This window comes from Pipistrellus kuhlii, unplaced genomic scaffold (assembly GCF_014108245.1).
Source record: "Pipistrellus kuhlii isolate mPipKuh1 unplaced genomic scaffold, mPipKuh1.p scaffold_m20_p_16, whole genome shotgun sequence".
Taxonomy (NCBI): Eukaryota; Metazoa; Chordata; class Mammalia; order Chiroptera; family Vespertilionidae; genus Pipistrellus; species Pipistrellus kuhlii.
Window position 1 is genome coordinate 6221553 of NW_023425471.1, and position 22985 is coordinate 6244537.

At 43.4% G+C, this 22985-nt stretch overlaps 1 protein-coding gene across 7 annotated transcripts in view; it reads right to left on the minus strand.

Annotated features, from left to right (window-relative positions):
- SH3KBP1 (SH3 domain containing kinase binding protein 1) overlaps positions 1-22985 on the minus strand; it is a 342524-nt gene that overhangs the window by 280867 nt on the left and 38672 nt on the right. For 6 of the 7 annotated variants that reach the window (XM_045582309.1, XM_045582310.1, XM_036439673.2 and 3 more), the window contains exon 2: positions 2779-2936. In XM_045582309.1, coding sequence (XP_045438265.1) covers positions 2779-2936 — 158 coding nt within the window. Of the gene's footprint in view, positions 1-2778; positions 2937-22985 lie in introns of those variants that run through there. The other variant, XM_045582308.1, reaches the window with a different exon arrangement.

Below are 22985 nucleotides of genomic sequence, written 5' to 3' on the forward strand. Positions count from 1 at the left end.
CTGAGGCGGGATTAATAGACTTTTACAAAGTGGATGAGGTGCAGAGAAACTCCAAGGCAGAAGCCAGAACTACAATAGAAACAAGGGCCGCCCATGCCTGTAGGAATGAGAAGAAAGGAATGTCGATGGTGATGGATGGAAGCATTGGCCAAGGGACACAGCCAGACTAAAGGAACTCCAAGGCAAGGATCCAGGAGAATAACCCCTGTCCTGGCTAGCCTCCCTCCCTCCCCCCCCTGCCATTTCCCACCAGCTTCCCTTTGACCAAAGCCCAAGGAAGGAATGGGGAAGCAGCCCACTGAGGTGGCCTGAGGCCAAGAAGGGGGGGAAGGATGGAGAGAGGCCCCACTTTGACAGCAAGGAGCCCTTCTGTTCCCTAGCGCTCCATGAGCAAGCCTGTCTGGCTCTTCCTGTGCTGCCTGTCCTGGTGCCCACTACCCCGCACAAATGCTTACAGCAGGTACACTTGCCTTGAGTGAAGTCTCCTTCCTAAAGTCCTCCTTTCTCTTTCCCATGGTCCTCCTCCCCTCCTTCTCAGAGTCCTCTTCTCTTTTTTTCCCAGATCTTCCTTTCTCTTTCCCATGGTCCTCCATTGTCATTCTTCCTCCTTTGTCTTTACCCCAAGCTTTGCCCCTCTGATCTAGGAAAAACCCTTCTAGAATTTGGCTCATCTTCAAGGATAGTCCTTGTCCCCAAACTGGAGTTTTTGTTTGAAAGGATAAAAGAATTCACCCCTGTTTACACAACAACAGTCAATCTGTGGTGGCCCAAATGTAATACTTTCCTACTCTTAAAATGGGAGAGAGCCGCTTGGGTAAACTGTAGTCCAATAAAAAATTGTTTATATTCCCATAACTGTTAACAGAAAGCAAGATTTATCAGCACGTTACCAACAAAACTCAAAGAAGGAAGAAGAAGAGGGGGAGGAAGAGGAAGGAATGTTAGCAGGATCACACTAAGGCAAGATCCTAAAGTCAGATTAAACTGGGTTCCTATTTGCTCTAGACTGGGGGTGGGTCCAGGGGTCGGAAGCTTGGGTCTCACCACTGTTTTTCATTCAACCACCCCTTTCCATAAAACCTTCCCCTAGAGCCCTCCAGGCCCTTTGAGGGGAGCACATGCATCTCTAGATCCACATTCCCCTCCCCCCTGCCCCCACAGACATTAAGCAATGTCTGGTATCACTGAAACTACATCAGGAGCCCTGGGGATATGTGCACACAGCCCTTACCACTGAGAACATTCCGGTGTTCTCCACTGTTACATGGAAGTTTATGGTACAGAGACTTTTTACACCTTCCTAGTATGTCCCACAGGGAACAGCCAGCCTCCGACCCCCCTTCTCCCCCCCAATTTCAACTTTTACAACTGTGCAGTATATCATTTATTTTTTTAGGATTTTGTTATTTAAGTACAATTGGTATACAATATTATATTAGTTATATTAGTCCCAAGTGTACAATATAGTGATTTGACATTTTTATACCTAACAATGTGATCACCACACATTCTAGTCATCATCTGTCACCATGCAAACTTATCAGTCTCTTTATATATATTTTTAATTAATTTTTTAACAGAGAGGAAGAAAGAGGAATAGTGAGTTAGAAACATCAATGAGAGAGAGATATCTATCAGCTGCCTCTTGCACACCCCCTACTGGGGATGTGCCCACAACCAAGGTACATGTCCTTGACCAGAATCGAATCTGGGACCTTTCAGTCCACAGACAGATGCTCTATCCACTGAGCCAAACTGGTTTCAGCTTATCAGTCTCTTTGACTATATTCACCTTCACCTTCCCTCCCCCCTCCCCCCCGCAGGCCCCCAGCCCCTTCCTCTCCTCTGGTAACCACCCCCTTTTGTCTCTGTTTCTATGAGTCTGTTTTTGTTGTTTGTTCCATGTTTTGTTTTTTTTAGAGTTCTTGATATGAATGAGCAACAGATTTTGTAATTACCGCTAGATGACTTTGGCAAAGGGCAAATTTTGAAAATCTTACTGAAAAACTAGATGTTATTCAATGCTGCATGGCCACAATGAGGGAAAGGAAAATAATATTGCTCCTTTCGTAAAAGCAACATGAATACAAAGGTGAAAAAAACATAGTATAACTGGAATTCTGCATCTCATTTGATTGCTACTTAAGTAGTCAAAACTCGTTTCATCCATTTTGAATGGAATGAAAAAGGGTAAAATCCCTATAAGTCAGCAATTTTCAACATTTTTTTGTCTCATGACACACAAACTAATTACTAAAATTCTGTGACACACCAAAAATATATATATAATTTTTTTGCTGACCTGACAAAAAAATGGTATAATTTTCATTCATTCATGCCAGGCAGCTATTGTATTAGCTGTTGCCATTTTTTTATTTGACAGGCTAAGGGAAAAGAGGTCAGTCAATACCCCTGACTAAATAGTCAGGTATTGCATGTTTTAAAAATTCTTGCAGCACACCGGTTGAAAATCACTGCTTTAAACCATCAAAGCAAATAAACAAGTACATAAATGAAACAGTTGAAAAGCTTTCTATTTTTCTAGCATTTTCTAAGTGACACACAATTTTGAAAGAGAACATTATGGCCTTCAGAAAGTAATTTCAAAACAGGTATTTCTAGCTATCTAGGCAAAGCTATCTGTGCTCTTCTTAATAGCACACCAGAGGTCCAGCTGTCAAGCTGTCCCCTTAGAGCCCAGGATACCCTTCCTCAGCCCCAGCTTTGGTCAGCAGAGCCCACACAGCAGACAGGAAAAGGGTTTCACTTTGTACTCACTCTTACAAAGTTGTCAGGGAACAAACCTCTCCTGCCATTGATCTGTCCCTCCCACCAGCCTCCATCTTCCTTCCTGATGTTGGTGATGATCTCACCCACGCTGATTGTCAGCTCATCGTCGTGCTGGGCCTGGTAGTCAAACTCCACTATGGCCTCCACTGAAAGAAAGGAACAAGGATCATTGCTGACATGTACACATAAGGAACTGTTTGACATTGAAATTGGGTCTCTAAAGAACTGGTGGCCCAGAAAGAAGCTCACTGCAGACTGATTCATATGCCTTTCAGCATAACGATTATTGCTGAAATAATAGTCTCATTTTTTATTCTTATATGTCCAATAGGATATGATCTCACTCATCTAGGGGAAATGGTGAATAATATAGACTGATGAACAAGAACAGTCCCAGAGATAAGGAGCCATGGGTCAGACTGTTGGACCTCAAAGGGAGGGTGGGGTTAAAAGGGAGAGATCAACCAAAGGACTTATGTGCACACATATGAGCCTAACCAGTGGTCAAGGACAATAGGGGGTGGGGGCATGAGTCGGGGGGTGGGGGATTGGAATGGGGGGTTGAGGACAAATATGTGATACCTTACTCAATAAAGAAATTAATTTTTTTAAAAAGGAACAAGGACAAAAAAGAGAGAGAGAGCACCTTAAATCGGGTGTTGGAGAAGTCTGAGGCTCAGCAGCCCTGGAAGGTCAGTAAAGTTATATAAAAGGGATTTCCCCTCTACCAATAATTAAAATAACAAGGCCACACACAGTGAGGTGACTTTGGTTGAAGAAATCTTTGCTAAACCCTGTAGCACAGAGACCACAAAGTACTGGTTCTGTGGTCAGGCCCAGGCTGAGTGGCCAGCAAGTCTCAGGACCGGTAGGGGCTTCAGAGGGGAAACTGCACAATGACAGAAGGCCAACGACATTTGTGCCCCCAGAGAGAGTCCAGCATCGTTTCCTCAAGTGTGGAGATAGCATACAACAGGTCTGAGTCTGGCTCTTGGGTGCCTCCTCCCCCTTCAAGGCTAAGGTTGTGTAAACTGTGGACAATCATAATTTCCACTCTCTGCCCAGCTCTCAGCAATGAAACACATAAAGACAGCTAATACGGAGGCCTCATTGGTCAAAACAATGTTTCAGATAGCTAACAGTTGTAGCCACAATTGCCCTTTCAACAGATGGCTTCCTAGCCAGTAATACCACTTTAAATTGTTCTCCCAGTTGATGGTGAGTTTTTGTTTTTGTTTTGTTTTAAATATATTTTGTTGATTTTTTTTACAGAGAGGAAGAGAGAGGGATAGAGAGTTAGAAACATCAATGAGAGAGAATCATCAATCAGCTGCCTCTTGCACACCCCCTACTGGGGATGTGCCCGCAACCAAGGTACATGCCCTTGACCGGAATCGAACCTGGTACCTTTCAGTCCACAGGCCGACGCTCTATCCACTGAGCCAAACTGGTTTTGGCGAAGGTGAGTTTTTATAATTGGTAATAGGTGGAAGCAATGGATGATACAGATGGGTCATCTTGTTGACAAAGCACCAATGCAGATTAGCAGACCTAACCAATCCAGAGACTGGTTAATTTTTCCACAGATGGATTATACAATTTATCTAGACTTTGGGCCTCACCTCACACCCATCTCTATCAGTCTCCTGTCCTTTTTATTTGCAATTTAATATGAATAAATGAAAAGCAAGTGAATGAATACAAGGGAAGGAAAAAATAGGTAAAACTCCAAGTGGTGAATCAGCATCTTAGAAATTACCATAAAATAATGGAAAAGGGGAAAGTTAAATAAGCTCTCGAGGAAGCACATATACAAAAATGAACTCAAAATGGACTGCAGACCTAAATGTAAGAACTAAAAGTGTAAAATTTTTATAAGAAAGCATAGTAGAAAATCTTAGTGATCTTGGAGTTAGCAAATATTTCTTCAATAGGAGACAAAAAAAAAAAAAAGCACAAACAACTTTTAAAAATCCAATCAATTGGGGTAGGTTTTTCAGAGAAAATGTTGGTAGGTCAGTGGGCCCCCCTACCAACTGGGCTTTGCATTTCCATTAGAAATAAATTCCCCAAGTGCCTCTGGACCAGAAGACCTTCCCCATCCAGACGGCTGTGCTCGTCTGTCCACTCATCATGTCAGCTAATCCAGACAGTTTATAAGCAACTAAAAGTGGAATTTCCTTTCCCTAGATTATTTTCTCAGCCTACAATTAGCTGGCCAACTCTGCTGTCAACAATCTGCCCAGGACCAACTTGACTTGTGAATCACTCTCATCACTTATCAACAGAGCATAAACAAGGCAACCTTTCCAGATCAACATGACAAGTACAAAGGCAGAAACACTCCAGTTTCCTTGTGCCATGCTCTGCTCCCCAAGGGTTAAAAGGAGCCATAAGTTAAAACCAGCCTTCTTTAAATTACCCAGACATGGATCTATGGAAGTTTTGCCTTCAGAACTAAGATTACAGAACTAAGTAAGTGCTATTTATGAAATAGACACTTTTCCTGCATTAACTCACTTCATCTTTACAATATGGTGATGCCCATCTTCCCATTAAAGAACCCAAAGCTCAGTAAAGCTTATTTGCTGAGCCAGTGCTCTCAAAAGTGGGATGCATCCACTATAGGGATGAGTTGACACAATGAAGAAAAAAAAAACACCACACCTTAGAACATCTATTCATTTTAATTTCAGAAAAAGAAAGATACAACTTCTCTAATATTGAATTTGCACCATGACACTGGCTCCATCCAGCCTTTAGGTCAGGCAGTCGGTCATGTTCCAAGGGCAGTGAGCAGCCTGAGGGACAGTGGTGCTCCTTGACAAGATGGCTGCCAGCGCCAACTATTAGCTCCACTGGGTACCCTGCGGGGATGGGAGGCCTCTTGATAAAGCCCCTTTGTGGCTATTACCCCTTTTAACTAAAATCACTCTCACTAATGGATGAGAGGCTTGGAAATATCTATAAAAAGAAAGTAGGGACTGTAGTCAAGACTCAACATGTGACCAAACAGACAAGAAAATGGCAGCCATTTTGGGAGGTGAACACAAGGACAAGCCAATCGGATCTGACAGAGAAATGACCAAAAACTCTAAATTATCAAGACATTTGTAATATGGATTTCTTTCCCCACCATCGATACAGGTGTAAATTACCTAAGTAGAAGAGCAAAGTATTGAGATTAGCAAGATATTTTAAACTACGTACCTGAACCATCAAAACAAATGTCTTCACTTTTTCACCAATGTTGAAAGATATGTATACTCAATCTTATGTTTTCCAAAAGGTTACAAAACCTAATAATAAAAATTTAGCAGCTTCTTTTGGGCTTTCCTCAGTCAACTAGTATAGTAATATATGCACTTAACCTATAAACAAATTCATATGTAGAGATAGTCAATTATTTTGTTAATAACAGAAATTATTTTTTAAACAAGAAATGGCTTGCCGGGACCGGTTTGGCTCAATGGATAGAGCTTTGGCTTGGGGACTGAAGGGTCCCGGGTTCGATTCCGGTCAAGGGCATGTACCTTGGTTGCGGGCAAATCCCCAGTAGGGGGTGTGCAAGAGGCAGCTGATTGATGACTCTCTCTCATCGATGTTTCTAACTCTCTATCTCTCTCCCTTCCTCTTTGTACAAAATCAATAAAATATATTTAAAAAAAAAAAGAAAGAAATGGCTTGAGGGTAGAGGTGGCTGGGGAGAGGTCAATGATGGAAAAAGGAGACATGTAATATTTTAAACAATGAAGAATTTTTTTTTTTAAAGCTGCAATGAAAAAAAAAAGAAGGAAGGGCTTAGAACTCTGATCTAAGCTCCCCACAGCTGACCCCATTTGAGCACTTAGAGATGAAAGCTTATAGCTTTTCTGAAGGGGACAGAAGATCCTGGGAAATGGAGAAGCAGCATGTGGGACCTGCCCTGAGGAGAAGAGGGAGGACAGGAAGGCAGCTAAGGAGAAATCTGGTCAAGGGTTCAATCTGAACTTGAACCCTGTGTACACTGGAGGACTCAGAACCCCATCAACTTCCAGAACACAACCTTGCTTCTTCTTTCCTAAACAGCAAGTTTCATTTTCTCCATTCTGTATGTGGGCTTTGCCAAGGCAAAGCTGGAAGAGGACAAGGAATCTGCTTCAAGAAGATGGTCACTGCCGATACCGGTTTGGCTCAGTGGATAGAGCGTCAGCCTGCGGACTGAAAAGTCCCCGGTTCAATTCCGGTCAAAGGCATGTACATTGGTTGCAGGCACATCCCCAGTAGGGGGTATGCAACAGGCAGTTGATCGATGATTCTCTCTCATCAATGTTTCTAACTCTCTATCCCTCTCTCTTCCTCTCTGTAAAAAAACAATAAAATATATTTTTTAAAAAGAAGATGGTCACTAAGAAGTCAACAGCTGATGCCTTTTGTTGCAAAATGGAGAGAGTACATCTGATCTTCTTTCACTCTCCCTCTCCCCATAAACCCAAGGTCACACCTTAATCAAGGCCTGCTATGAGTGAGGCTGGGGATTAGGGACTGGGAACTCCAGGATAAAACACAGCTGCCCAATTTTCCCGTCTTCCCAATAACCTATTGAGCAGTCTTTCCTGATGTACTATTTCTTTAAACTCCCTGACACTTAAGTAATCATGAGCACCTTGACCGCCTTCTGACCCCAGCTGGGCCCTGGCTACCTCTTATCACCCCCCTGGCTCCTCCAACCCCCAGGTTTCTCTGGCCCCTGGCATTGAGACATTTCCATATTGCGGTGGCTGAACTGAGTCTCAGGCTCCCAGTGAGCCTCTCAATGCCTTCTGGGTATGAATCATCCTTAGTTCTGTCATGGCCCCCATGGCATGTAATAGGTGATCAATAAAGCTTTAATAAATCACTGCTCCACTTGCATTTTATAATGGCAGATCGTTCTCTGCCCAATAAAAAAGCTACTAAAATGCCAAGTGTCAATCACATTTTTGCAAATCGAGTCAGGTTCTTCAGTGCACTGAGGGAGCTTGCTATTTAAAGGATCCTGTGGTTAATTCTTTTGTAACCTGAATAATCACTTCCTGCTTTACCTTTCCTGTCAAGATGAATTTTTGCATATAAGCTTTGTCTAAGAGGAGGAAGCCTATGTATGGCCCATAAATCATGAGGTTATGTCTCTCCTAAGGGCTCTTTTTTTGTATCTCTGGCAAGCTTCTAACAGGTCCGAGGCTTTGCTGTCCACTATAGGTGGCTATCAAATACTTGAAGTTTGCCTAGTCCAAATCAAGATGTGTTGTAAAATACACAGCAAGTTGAAAGACATATGGGGGGGAAAGAATGTAAAATATCTCATTAATTTTTATCTTGATTGCATGTTGAAATGATATTTTACATATGCAAGTCAAATATCCAAGTGAATTTCACTAGTTTCTATTTACTTTATGAATGTGGCTACTAAACCATTTGAAATTACTTATGTGGCTGTATTATATTTCTTTTTTACATGTGAATGTGTGCAAAGGAAGGGAGTGGAGATTAACTATTCAGATATAAACTGCTTGGTGGTGTTTATAGTTACAATTAATACAGTAAGTCATCCCATACTGTATTATATTTCTATTGGACTGAGATGGTTCAGGATAATAGCTGGCAAACAGGGGATCAAGACCTTTCATTGAGCCAAACCAGTTTTGGCTCAATGGATAGAGCATTGGCCTGTGGACTGAAGGGTCCCGGGTTCGATTTCGGTCAAGGGCATGTATATTGGTTGCAGGCACATCCCCTGTGGGGGGTATGCAGGAGGCAGCTGGTCGATGTTTCTCTCTCATCGATGTTTCTAACTCTCTATCCCTCTCCCTTCCTCTCTGTAAAAAAAAACAATAAAATATATATTTTTTAAAAGACCTTTCATTGTACAAACATATTCAAAGTCTTTGTGAGAGCCCATGAGAAAGGCTGTGTCCCCCAAACCCATTTCCTTGGCTGCAGGTATCTGTGGCCAGGATAAAGCATTACCTGCGATTTTTTTAATGGTACCCCTTGGGCAATTACCTCTGGGAGTGAGCACAAAATTAAAACATTAAGCTACACAGAATATATCAGAGGTATAATTAGGGCAACAGTAAACAAAATCCCATATTTAAAGACACCATAAATTATAAAACTTAAGAACGTCTCTTGTTCAGAAAAATATCACCCTCCAGCTGCTTGCCCTGCCAGAAGCCAGCCTCCACACGTTTTCTACATATACTGTCAATGCAAAAGCCAAAGCCACAGTTAACCTGTGTGTGCAGAGACGGAGACAGAGGAGATAAGAGATCTCCTTCCGAGAACAAGAACTCTTCAACCACCCCCATCTATGACCTCTGATCTCCAATCTCTACCTTCAAACTTGCTGAAATGTCTCCACCCCTCAAAGGTGAAATGGGTGGTTTTGAACTGTTGGTTGGCTAAGCCAGCTGCCAAGATCTTCTCAGGCAAACTTCTCATGGTGGTTCTGAGGCCCTGCTGGGTGACCTGGCCCCTCCCCGCCTCTGAGTGATACTTCCTCTCTCCTAGGGCTCTGAAAGCTGTTTGTGGCGGCTCAACCCAGTCAGACTGTAAGCTCCATCTGGGACAAGCTCTTATCTTTTTCAGGATCCCACCCCCCCCCCCCTCTTGCCTGGCATCACATCTGGCTCCATAAATATTTGAATAAACTGGAAAGCATGAAGGAGAATGAAAGTTGCAGATTAATTTCCTCGGTCCATGCATATGTAGAGATCGTGTTGCAAGCCTCCCAGTACAGTTGGAAGTTTTAAAAATTTCAGAAGTATAAATGTTGCATACAAATTGCTTTTACACTTATTTCATTTTGTGAATTTTTAAAGGACAGATTTCTAATGTTAATGTTTTGTTCCAGTCCTCTGAAGACAGCATATAAAATCACGGGGAATTATTCGCCAAACAAGATTTCACAAGAAAGATCACGATTGCCAATAGAAATAGAAAGAACATTCGTTAACCTTATCAAACACTTTTTTTAAATTTTACAGATGAAGAACTGGGGCCTGAAAGGTTCCATGGATGAGGCTTAGAGAGAGAGTGAGAGCTAAGCAATGGTAGCATCAAGACTAGGACTACTCTCTCCCAAATGGCAGTCCAGGTGAGAGAAGGGAATGTCTAAAATGAAAAGGAAGAAAAACTGAGACCAGTGAGATACAGATTTCCATGCCGTTGTGTGTGTGTGTGTGTGTGTGTGCACGTGTGTGTGTGTGTGTGTGTGTGTGTGTGTGTGTGTGTGTTTAATATATTTTATTGAGTTTTTACAGAGAGGAAGAGAGAGGGATAGAAAGCTAGAAACGTCGATGAGAGAAAAACATCAATCAGCTGCCTCCTGCACCCCTCCCCGCACTGGGGATGTGCCCACGACCAAGGTACATGCCCTTGACCAGAATCAAACCTGGGACCTTTCAGTCCGCAGACCAACACCCTATCCACTGAGCCAAACCGGTTTCGGCGGGAAAATCTGTTTTTTAAAAAGTTGGTATGTGAATGTACCCATTAGGGTTCTCTGGTTGCAAGCAACAGAAATCAACTCTCCTTTAACTAAAATAAGGAAGAGGATTTACTGGAAGGCTGTGGGCTGGTTTACAGGGTGGAAGGGAAGGCTGGAGGATCAGGCTGGGGGAAAGATGGCAACCACACAGCCCCAGGGATCAACACCTCTCCTGGAAGCCCTGTGGGGATGTCTGCTGCAGACATGTCACCTTCCTCGTGTAGTCGTGGGGGCTGCTGTGAGACATAGTTGGAGTTCTGTGCTAGCAGAGTGCAGGGCACTTGATATTCCCAGCAGACTGTATTTCCTCAAATGGTGCCCCTCCCTGAATGGGGAATGGTCTCTCTTTGGAACACAAACACAGTCAAACACCTCAATAAGCAAATGTTGGCATATATTCTGAAATAGATATCACATAGAATTTTTATTTAAAAAATCTATATTGATGTATAAAATTCTACCCATTTAAAATGTACAATTCATGATTTTAGCAAATTTTTAAAAAATATATTTTATTCATTTTTTACAGAGAGAGGAAGGGAGAGGGGGGAAAGATGGGGGAAAGATGGCAACCACACAGCCTCTCTGTAAAAAAGTCAATAAAATATATATTTTTAAAAACACAGATTTTCCCTACACATGTCTGTAGAACACCCAGTTCTCAACACCCCATGCTTCTCCAGTGATGTTAGGGCAGAGTGTTTGGGGACCTGAGCTTCCCGGGCACTGTGGGCACCTTCAAGTCCAACAATGCTGCCTGTCACACCATGTTTTCCTTTGCTGCCTTCACAAACATACCAAATGGCACCAGACCAACAAGGGGGCCTGAATCTGTTAGAAACTGAAATCCACTTCTCCAAGGAAGACAAGCTCAGAACACAGACCCCAGGGAACAGAGAGTCACTGCACCTGAACTCTCCCTGGGCAGGAGGCAGAAATGGCTCCTTGTAGGGCTAAACGATGTCTGTAGCAGGCCTGGTAGCAGCTCCCAGAAATGGGCATCATCCGGGAAAGGGGGAAAGAGATCATCAAGAAAGAAGAGAAAGAACAAACCCAGCTGTAATAGAGGTTAAAAAAAAAATGCCCATCACTGACTGCCTCAGACAGCACAAAGGACATACTGCTTTCTAGAATAGCCCAAGGAACCTGGGCCTTCCAGCCCATCTCTCCCCTCTTATCACCTCCGCCTATGCATTCTTATGGAGGACACGAGGTATACGATAAGGAACACAGACTTTGAAGCCTGGTAGGCCTGCCAGTGAATTCTAACTTAAACATTTACTAGCTGTGTGACATGGGGCCAGATACCTCGTTTGAGTTCATTTTCTTAAAATCAGGAGATGGCCGAAACCGGTTTGGCTCAGTGGATAGAGCGTCGGCCTGTTGACTGGAAGATCCGAGGTTCGATTCCGGTCAAGGGCATGTACCTTGGTTTCGGGCACATCCCCAGTGGCGGGGGGTGGGGGGTGGGATGCAGGAGGCAGCTGATTGGTGTTTCTCTCTCATTGATGTTTTTAACTCTCTATCACTCTCTCTTCATCTCTGTAAGAAATCAATAAAATATATATTTTTTAAAAATCAGGAGACTATCTACCAAGTAGTTTATTGCAAAGATGAGGGATGATGCCTATAAACTCCTATACATAGAATGAATGACAGCCACTAGTCTTACAGGCATTGATGCTGTGCTGTGAGGGTGTCCCTGTTCCTGCTCTCCCCATCCGCCCCTTGGAATGGAAACCTTTAAAGAAAAGATCTAAGCATTCCTTCCCCCATCACCTGGCGTCTGGCACATAGTAGGGGCTCAAAAATGTTAGTGATTATGTGCATGTCCTGAGAAAGTATCCCCAAAACATAGCTTACCACTTAGCGCAGTGACATGCAGTGCAAATGTAACCCTAGTTGTTCAACTTGAAGCCTAGGGAAAGTCAAAGGTCAGCATGGCCAGTGAGTCACAAAACAAGTATGGTCCACAGGTCCAAGCCCCTCAAGGGCTACTGCAATCAGCCTTGACTCTATTCTCACCTCTACCACAGCCACTGCCCTTGACAGCAGAGGGGCACTCTCAGAGATGAGGACGTGATGCAGGGCCATGGCTGTGTCCTCTGCTCCCTCAATGGGGAAGTGCTTCACAAAGCCTGGGGCTGAGTCCCTCAAAGCCTGCATTGAGAAGCCTTTGCCTCACCAGGGCTTCACCCAAGGAGCCAGGAACAATGAGTTATTAAATACTTCCTGACTAAAATTAACCCCTGCAAACCTAATGCACAGCTCTTGTAAACATGTACATTAGATGGACTGGATGAAAATAACCTGGCCAGAAGATTTTTTTTAAATATTTTCATTGATTTCAGAGAGGAAGGGAGAAGGAGAGAGAGAGAAACATCAATGCTGAAAGGGAATCATTGATTGACTGTCTCCTGCACACCCCCTACCGGGGATGGAACCTGCAACCCCAACCCCAGCATATGCACTTGACTGGAATTGAACCCAGGACCCTTTAGTCCACAGGCCGACACTCTATCTGCTGAGCCAAACCAGCTAGGGAAGAATAATACTTTTTCAATGAGAAAGAAAGCACAGAGAAAGTGTGCATATTATTTTTTTTGGTGGGGGGAGGGGAGAACTAGCAAAGAAAATAAACAATTGATTATCATTGACTAATCCAACAGAGAATGGCCCTACACAATAAACATGGAAGGAAAATAAATTGCATCTTAGAAAACCAATTTAATAAAAAGTCAGTTAAGTGCCAGGCTGGAATGGCTCAGTGGTTGAGCATTGACCTATGAACCAGGAGGTCACGGTTAGATTCCAGGTCAGGGCACATGCCTGAGTTGTGGGCTCCATGGCATGCAGGAGGCAGCCAATCAATGATTTGCTCTCATCACTGATGGTTCTCTCTCCCTCTCCCTTCTTCTCTGAAATCAATAAAAACATATTTAAACATAAAAAATTAAATAAATAAAAAGTCAGTTAAGTCAAAATAATTTAGCCACTTAAAGACATGCTTGTGTAGAAGAGGAAAAGGACATGTTGTTTTACATACATATTTGATGGTTTTAAGTAATGAAATGGTTTGAGGATAAGTAGAAATGGCATTCTTTTTCATCACTTTGTAATGATAGCCTGGCTCTCAGACTCAAAGATAGGAACCTAAGTTAGCAGGTGATCCCCATTCAGTGAGAAGATCCAAAACGTTTTAGGCCAACCAAACTTTAAAAGGGAAGAAGAAATGGTCAAATATCAGCTTATACTCTGTATTACTTTAATTAGAGGTTATGTGAATTAAAATAATTAGAAGACACTGAACGAGCATGCGCGCGCGCACACGCACACACACACACACTCACACACACACCTCACTTCATGAATCACTTTTATTTGACAGATATTACATGGATGGTTAAAACACATTTGATTATGAATAAGGTGTCTAAAGGTTTGCTTTTACACAAAATTAACTCACAAAGCCCTATAGCACAACAAACTTTGTAAAGACAGCAACAGAACACAGCTTTGGCTTTCCTCAAGGACAGTATGGGGTGGGGATGGAAACTGGTTTTAGCATTGGACATGAATGAAAAAAGGCAAACGCCTTGCTTTTGAGTTCAGTGTAGTTAAGCTGAATCAGCTATAAGAGGCAGGAATGCTTAGAAAAGTGGGGAACCAGGTCAAAGGGAGGGAAGTGAAGAACAATTCCACAGAAAACCATGATCAGTCTGCCCAGTGGGGACGGGAGGTGGAGGGTGGTGGTGAGGGCTGAGTCACTGCATGGCCTTCTGTTAACAAGAGACTGTCCAGCCGAAACCGGTTTGGCTCAGTGGATAGAGCATCGGCCTGCGGACTGAAAGGTCCCTGGTTTGATTCCAGTCAAGGGCATGTGCATTGGTTGCGGGCACATCCCCGGTGCAAGAGGCAGCTGGACGATGATTCTCTCTCATCGATGTTTCTGGCTATCTATCCCTCTCCCTTCCTTTCTGTGGAAAATCAATAAAATATATTTTTTGAGAGAGAGAGAGAGAGAGAGAGAGAGAGAGAGAGAGAGAGAGAGAGAGAGAGAGAGGGAGAGAAAGAGAGGGGGGGAAGGAAGGAAGGAAGGAAGGAAGGAAGGAAGGAAGGAAGGAAGGAAAAAAGGAAGGAAGGAGGGAGGGAGGGAGGGAGGGAGGGAGGGAGGGAAGGAAGGAAGGAGGAAAGGAGGGAGGGAGGGAAAGGAGGAGGGAGGGAGGGAGGGAGGGAGGGAGGGAGGGAGGGAGGGAGGAAGAAACTGACCAGAAGGAGAGAAAGTAGGCAGGTGACAAAAAACCACAAAGAGCCCTCACTGCCTTCCCTGATTCGGTGTCCTGCTCAGGCTTTGTTTATACCCCTAGGCATAACAATCTTGCCCAAGTGTGAACCCCTGGAAGGCAGAAGGGAGGGTTAAAACTGAAGCTTGAGAGCCTCTTAAAGTCACTTTACACAATGCATTTTTTTCTCCCTCAAGTGCTGAGCCAACTGCATGGCCCCATCAAGCACTCGAGAAATGCTTTCTTGTCAAAGCAAGGAAGCCATCAAAGACTCAGAGTCATGTCAAAAGAATTCAGAAATGAATGAGAAAAGACTCCCACTGGCCACAAAGGCTATCAGTAAGAATAACTGGATTGAAAGACATCATATAGATTTGACTTCTCAAATCGATATGCTATGTGGTCTATGTTTCATAGTGATATTTTTTATTTTTTAACATATTTTTATTTTTAAAATAATTTTATTGATTTCAGAGAGTAAGGGAGGAGAGAGAAATAGAAACATCAATGATGAGAGGGAATCATTGATCAGATGCCTCCTGCATGCCCCCTACTGGGGATTGAGCCTGCAACCAGGCATATGCTCAGATGGGGAATCAAACCATGACTTCCTGGTTCATAGGTTGACCCTCAACCAGGAGTCATGCCCAACCACTGATCCACGCTGGCTGAGCCCATAGTGATATCTTTTTTTAAATCAATGTTCACCTTTGGAGGATGCTAGGGAATCTATTCACTCTTCTTACAACTGGCAAATTAAGGGAAAGAATACAATATCTGGCCTTAGCTGGTCTGGCTCAGTGGGTGGAGTGTGGTCTGCAGACAAAGGATTCTGGGCTTGATTCCGGAACCAAGACACGTACTGTGGTTGCAGGCTCCTTCCTGGCCCAAGTTTCTCTCTGTCCTTCCTTCTCTCTTTCACTCTCTCTAAAAATCAATGGGAAAATATCTTGTGGTGAGGATTGAGAAAAAAAGAATAAAATATCTGCCCTGCCTTTCCCATATGGATTCAGAATAAGCAACAGACAATGAGGAGAAGTTTCTCTTCATAGGAGTATTCTGGCTAAAAATTGAAGACAGAACAAGAGAATTAGACAATCAACATTTTGCAACCTCTAATGTAATCAAGGACCTGGGCAATGGCCACTAACGGCTGTTAACATTACAAAAAGAGAGACACAAGGCTTGAGAGCCTCATATAGGAACTACGTGCCACCCTGTAAAGCATTCTGGACAAAGAACTAAAGCCGGAGGGGGATCAAACCTCTGGATTTACTGCCAGTTTACAAGGAGTTCAGGGAGCCCAAGAATATGTTAGGTGGTATATTCCTAAGGTGTAGTAAAAAAAAAAAATACAGATTGCAGGCAACTAACTCTTCCAACAACTGACTTCGTTTCTTCAACCAAAAGAAAAATCGCAAAGGAAAAAGAAAAGAGATGTGGGAACCGAGGTTAAAAGAGTCAACCCACCAATTACGAAGCACGGACCTTCCAAATGCAGATTTGAACAAATGCCTTTTTAAATATTTGAACTATGTGTAGTAATTGGATGTTTGGGCTAGATGTCTGAAGATATGGAAACAATACTCATTGTCGCAGATGTAAAAATGGCATTGTCCTTATCTTGAAGAAATACGTGCTGAAATACTTCCAGATTGTTCAAATGCTCTCCGTGTGCAAGGAGAAGAACGATGTTCTACACTGAACCTACAAGATGAAATAATGTCATAGCGCTGTTGTAACTAGAACTGGTGCAATCAGTAGTTTCACAAGGGATTCAGCTAACCGTGTTGTGCACAGCAAGGGAAGATGGGTTTTATAAAGGCAGCAAGATATTAAAAGTGTATGCATATATACATGTTTGTGTGTATGTTTCTTTTTTAATCTTCACCCGAGGATATTTTTCCATTGGTTTTTAGAGAGAGTAGAAGAGAGAGGGAAAGACAGAGAGAAATATCAATAGTTGCCTCTTGCCCAATCCCCAACCAGGGCCAAGGCCAGGGAGCAGCCTGCAACCAATGTACATGCTCCTGACCAGAATCAAACCCGGATCCTTCAGTCCACAGGCTGATTCTATCCAATGAGCCAAACCGGCTAGGGCTGTGTGTGTGTGTGTGTGTGTGTGTGTGTGTGTGTGTGTGTGTGTGTGTTTCAATGGCTGAATTTGTTACTAAAGGCACTATTGTCAAATATTTTTTTAAATATATTTTATTGATTTTGTACAGAGAGGAAGGGAGAGAGATAGAGAGTTAGAAACATCGATGAAAGAGAGTCATCGATCAGCTGCCTCTTGCACACCCCCTACTGGGGATATGCCCGCAACCAAGGTCCATGCCCTTGACCGGAATCGAACCCGGGTCCCTTCAGTCCCCAAGCCAACGCTCTATCCACTGAGCCAAACCGGTTCCGGCTATTGTCAAATATTTTTAAAGAATTGTTCCAAAACTATTTTTCCTTTTTACTGCTATAGTTTATTTTTTGAATAATTATAAAATATATCACATGTAAACAAATTTGTGATTACCTATCTTCATGCATTACAAGAAATCCTGAGCCCTAGTCAGTTTGGTTCCGTGAATAGAGCGTCAGCCTACAAAGTGAAGGGTCCCAGGTTTGAGTCTGGTCAAGGGTACATGACCGGGTTGTGGGCTCAATTCCCCCAGTAGGGGACATGCAGGAGGCAGCCAATCAATAATTCTCTCTCATCATGGATGTTTCTATCTCTCTACCTCTCTCCCTTTCTCTCTGAAACCAATTTTTAAAAAATTTTTTAAAGAAATCCTGAGGCAACTGGAACTTAAACTGTGTTTATTTTGGAGGTTGTACAATGCTTAATTCCAACTCCTTTGTTAAAATATACTTTTAGCTACTTAAAGCAACAAGTACAATCCAAAGTGTATTCTCCACCAGATGTCTATGAGCATGGATATCAGGACAGAGCTGCAAGTCCACCTCTGTGAACATTCTGAATTTGGATTTGGGGGGGGGGGGTTTGAGGGGTGAGTGTATGTGTGTGTGTGTGTGTGTGTGTGTGTGTGCATGTACACATACAGTGAGAATATAACTTTATTCTTTAGTGTATTTTTATTGATTTCATAGAGGGAAGGAGAGAGAGAGAGATAGAAACATCAATGATGAGAGAGAATCATTGATCGGCTGCTTCCTGCATGCCCCCTACTGGGGATCAAGCCTGCAACCTGGGCATGTGCCCTGACTTGGAATGGAACTGTGACCTCCTGGTTGACACTCAACCACTAAGCCACTCCAGCCAGGTTATAACTTTATTTTTATTGTTCATGTGTTATGTCTTTTCTTTTTTTCAGCTTCAGTGAGATGCAATTGACATATACATCGTGTAAATTTAAAGTATACAAAGCAGTGATCTGATATGCTTATATATTACAATATGATCACCACAATAATGTTTGTTAGTACATCCTTCAACTCACCATTTTGTTGAGGTGGTGGTAATGGTGAGAACATATAAGATTTAGTCCCTTAGTGACTTTCAAGTATACACGACAGCATTGTTAACCACAGTCAACCAGATCCCCAGAACTTACTTACCTTATGACTGGAAATTTGCACTCTGACCAACAACTCCTCATTTCCCACACCCCTGAGCCCTTGACAACCACTAGTCTATTGTTTCTAAGTTCAGCTTTTCTAGATCCACACATATGTGAGATCACACAGTACTTGCCCCCTTCCGTCTGACTTATTTCACCTAGCATAATGCCCTCAAAGTTTATCCGTGCTCTTGAAAGGACAGGATTTCCTTCTTTTTATAGCCAAATAATTTCCCACTGTATATACATACCACATTTTCTTTATCTATTCATCCACAAATGGGTTCATAAACCATTTCCATGTGTTGACTATTGTGCATAATGTTGCAATGAACAGGGGGATGCAGACATCTCTTTGAGATAATGATTTTATTTTCTTCAGATCCAGTTCCCAAAGTGAAATTGCTGGATCATGTGGTAATTCTATTTTTAATCTTCTGAGGGACCTATATACTGTTTTCCATGATGGCTATACTAATTCTTTTAATTTTTAATTTATTAATTAGAGAGAGAGAGAGAGAGAGAGAGAGAGAGAGAGAGAGAGAGGGATTTGTTGTCCCACTTATCTATGCATTCATTGGTTGCTTCTTTTATGCACCCCTACTGGGTATCGAACCTGCAACCTTGGTGTATTGGGACAATGCTCTAACCAACTGAGCTACCCAGCCAGGGCCTGGTTATATCAATTTAGACTATGATTTGAAGGTTCTTGAGATGAGTCTTATATAAGGAATGTTATGATTTTGGTTGTTTAGGTGTAAAATATCATGATTCTGGTTTTTAACAGAATACTTATATTTTATTTTTAATATGTTTTTATTGATTTCATAGAGGAATGGAGAAGGGAAGAGAGAGAGAGAGAGAGAGAGAGAGAGAGAGAGAGAAACATCTATGATGAAAGAGAATCATTGTTGAGCTGCCTCCTGCATACCCTACACTGGGGATCGAGCCTGCAACCTGGGCATGTGCCCTGACCTGGAATTGAACATGACCTTCTGGTTCATAGGTCGATGCTCAACCACTGAGCCATGCCAGCCAGGCAATATTTGTATATGTTGAAGCATGGTAGATAAGCTGCCTAGCCCTCAGTGCACCATTCTCTGAGAGCTAACCCCCGTTTGGCAGGGCCAGCCTCTATAGCATCTGTCTGTACCTCACTGGTACTCCCTACACCCTCTCTGTTCAGCAGCAGGCTCTGGCCTCACCCACACCTACCGAAGCTGCAGAGTAACAGGATCCCCAGGGGGATGACACACACAGTGTCATCTAAGACATGTTGATCTATATTGCATCGGTTCCTCACCTAGGTATCAGAATCACCTATGCAGCCTCCTCTTGCCTCTCTCCCCCAGCCTGGTCCACATCATAATGAGCGGGGGTAGGGAGGGGAATATCAAGGTTGAGGATGGTCGCCTACATAATTCTCTGCACCGCCACCACTCTCCCAAATCCTATTTTTTAGGAAGGAGGAACATAAGTCTACATTGAACAATAGGGTGACAGGGTGCTTGCAGATCCCAGGTGTAATGATTCTGAGGCACCTTTCAGGGCTGCCAATGTACCACTAATAAGGCAGCAGTGAGCAGGTCCACGTTAACATTGGGCAGATGACCCTTCCCCAGCATTCACTGTGCTGACATTCCACTTTATTCTCACTTCAAAGGAAATAAACAAATCCAGACACTCAACCAGTCCAGCTCTGTGAAAGGAGATGGCATTCTGAATCCTCATCACAGGTCTAACCACATTTGGATTGCTGCCTACATCCCCTACCCACTAAGTCAGTGTTTCCCAAACTTTTGACATATGTGTACCCCTTCTATAATTTTAGTAACGCTGAGTAACCCTCGTACTTATGAGAACGTAGAATTAGGCGCAGCTAAGCACGGTGCAGTGCATATCCCCACCAAACTCCAGTGCAACACGTACCCCCACCAAACTCTTCCCGTACCCCTGGGGGTGCGCGTACCACACTATGGGAAACACTGCACTAAGTGAAAGCTACAGGAAGGCAGGGAGCAGGTCTGCAGTGTTTGCCCCTGGAGACTCAGCACTGGCCAAATGCCTGGCATATAGTTGGCACATCATAAACACTTGCTGAATGAAATTGACTCTTTTTAAAAATATATTTTTTATTGATCTTCAGAGAGAGGAAAGGAGAGGGAGAGAGAAAAACATCAGTGACAATGAAACATTGATCAGCTGACTCCTGCACGCCCTCTACTGGGGATCAAGCCCAAAACCTAGGCATGTGTCCTGACTGGGAATCAAACCAGCAACCTTTCTGGCCATGGGACAACACCCAACCAAGCCACACTGGCCTGGGCTGAAAATAGATTCAACCTCTGGGTGCCAGGTGCCTTTATCCTTATCAGATCATTAAACTGTAGCAACCACTCTGTGGCAGATTGTACTTTCCAAGATGGCTACAGCAGTCTCTCCCATCTGTCATGCTCTCCCAGAATGTGATCCCAGCTATCAACAGGGCAAGTCTAATCTCCCGCCCCACACCTTTGAATGTGGGCAGGCTTGTGAACACGGTGACCAGGAGAGTTCAGGGAAGCGATGCCGTATGACTTTGGAGGCAGGGCGACAAGAAGCTAATCTGCAGCTTCCAATCCACTTGCTGGAATACCTGGAAGACCACCATGCTGGGAGGAGGCCAAGTCACAGTGAAGGCCCACGCGCAGGCGCTCTAGGCCACCCTGTTGCTGAATCACCCAGCCTGAGACATGTGTCAGAACCTTTAGATGATTCCAGCTCCCCCACTATCGAGTCACCCCCCCCCCCCCCAGTCTTCAAGTCTTTTCAGCTAAGGCCCCAGACATTGTGGAGCTGAGACAAGCCATCTCCACCATGTCTGGTCCAAATTCACAAAATCCATGAGCATAATAAAATGGCTGTTTGGAGGTGTGCAAAGTTTGGAGCAATTTGTCACACCGCAATTGTAATCGGCACACACTCTATGAGGTGCCTGCCTATTGCTGTTCCTAATTTGGGAAGAATCTGATTCCAAGAAAGACCAGATAACTTGTCGAAGGGTGGGAGCTGATATCCCAGCCGCCAACCAGTCTGGATTTGAAGCCTCTTTTCTCACCCATGTTCCTGTTCATGTTTTTTTAATTGATGGTTTTCTAGGATGTAAGCTTTAGAGACTGTGGCTACACAGATAAAAATGTGAAGATAACCACATTGCACATATGAATACAGGTAGTATACCCAAATATGAAAGCCGGCCAAATCAAGCCTGCCTGCCTGCCCTTATAAATTCTTACTTGGCATTTTCTCAGACAGAAGGGCTCTTTGATCTAGTATTTGTTAAGAGTTTGAGGGAACAGTAACACTGGGCTAAACAACAAGAATATCAGTCAGGAGCCCAACATGAGAGAGAAGTCAGGAAAGGATGAAAAGAAAATCAAGGATGTTTCTTTCTCTGACATTAGATGAGAAGAGGATAAAAGACTGCCAGATCTCAGAGGGAAGGTAGGGGAGGGTGGGAGAAAGGAGGAGGGCTCAACCAAAGGACTTGTATGCATGAATATAAGCCTAACCAGTGGACAGGAACACCAAGGGAGTGAGGGCATGAGTGAGGGGGTTTGGTTGGGGGGTTAATGGAGGGATGAGGACACATATATAATACCTTAATCAATAAGGAAATTTAAAAAGGAGGGGATCAGAGTTCCACTAGCAATATAGAGATATAATGGTGAGGGAGCACAAGGGAGCCGATCTTTTCTCTAACAATGGCATCGGGGTCATCTGTTAGTGAGGTTCAGGGCTGAGAAGAGCATCTGAGGAGCTTTAGAAGCAGTCTAAAAGAAGAGGCCAGCACTTCTCAGTGGTTGAGCATCAACCTATGAACCAGGAGGTCATGGTTTGATTCCGGTCAGGGCACATGCCCGGGTTGCGGGCTCAATCCCCAATGTGGGGTATGCAGGAGACAGCCAATCAATGATTCACTTTCATCATTGCTATTTCTCTCTCTCTTCCTCTCTGAAATCAATAAAAAATATATTTTAAAAAATAAAAGAAGCTCAGTGCAAAATGCACTACGGACTTTTCTTTCGCACAGTGTGTATGTATGTCTGTGTATGTGTACAAAGGAGTTGATAAGAATTTTAATGGGTGGCTTAGAGGACCCAACAGAATGGACAATGGCTCCTTGGCCCATCCTCACCAGTAGGTGAATGTGCCCAGGTAGGAGAGAAAGGATCTAGAGCTGAGCTTAGTGGCCTCTAGCAACTGATTAAAGAAGAATGAGGGATCTCAATGCCTGCCAGGTGCCAAGACAACCACATAAAGACTGAGGGGGCAGTCATGGGATGGGGGAGATGGTGGCAAGTGGAAAGGTTATGATAGTGGCAAGTGGAAAGGTTATTATCACTGACCAAGTGCATAGGGCTGGGGATCCAGAGGGTGGAAGCTCACCCTGCAAGGACATGTGCAGGGAGCTTTGCAGACCTAGACAAAATAGTGGACAGAAGTTCTAAACTTCTAGAATCTAAAGAAAAGACAAAGTAGTGGCCAAAGATGGGTGAGGGGAGGGAGTCTTCTCCTTCCTTCCTTCCTCCCTCCCAATATTTCTCATCTATACATTTCTTCCCAAAATTCCTTTCTCAAAAGACTCTCTAGATTCTAGATTCTAGAACATTGCTGCCATGGAAAGAGAGATTGCCTATCCCAGAGGTTGGCAAATTCATTAGACAATAGAGCCAAATATCAACAGTACAATGATTGAAATTTCTTTTGAGAGCCAAATTTCTTAAATTTAAACTATATAGGTAGGTACATTGTTATTAACTTCATTAGGGTCCTCCTAAGCTGCCCTTTGCC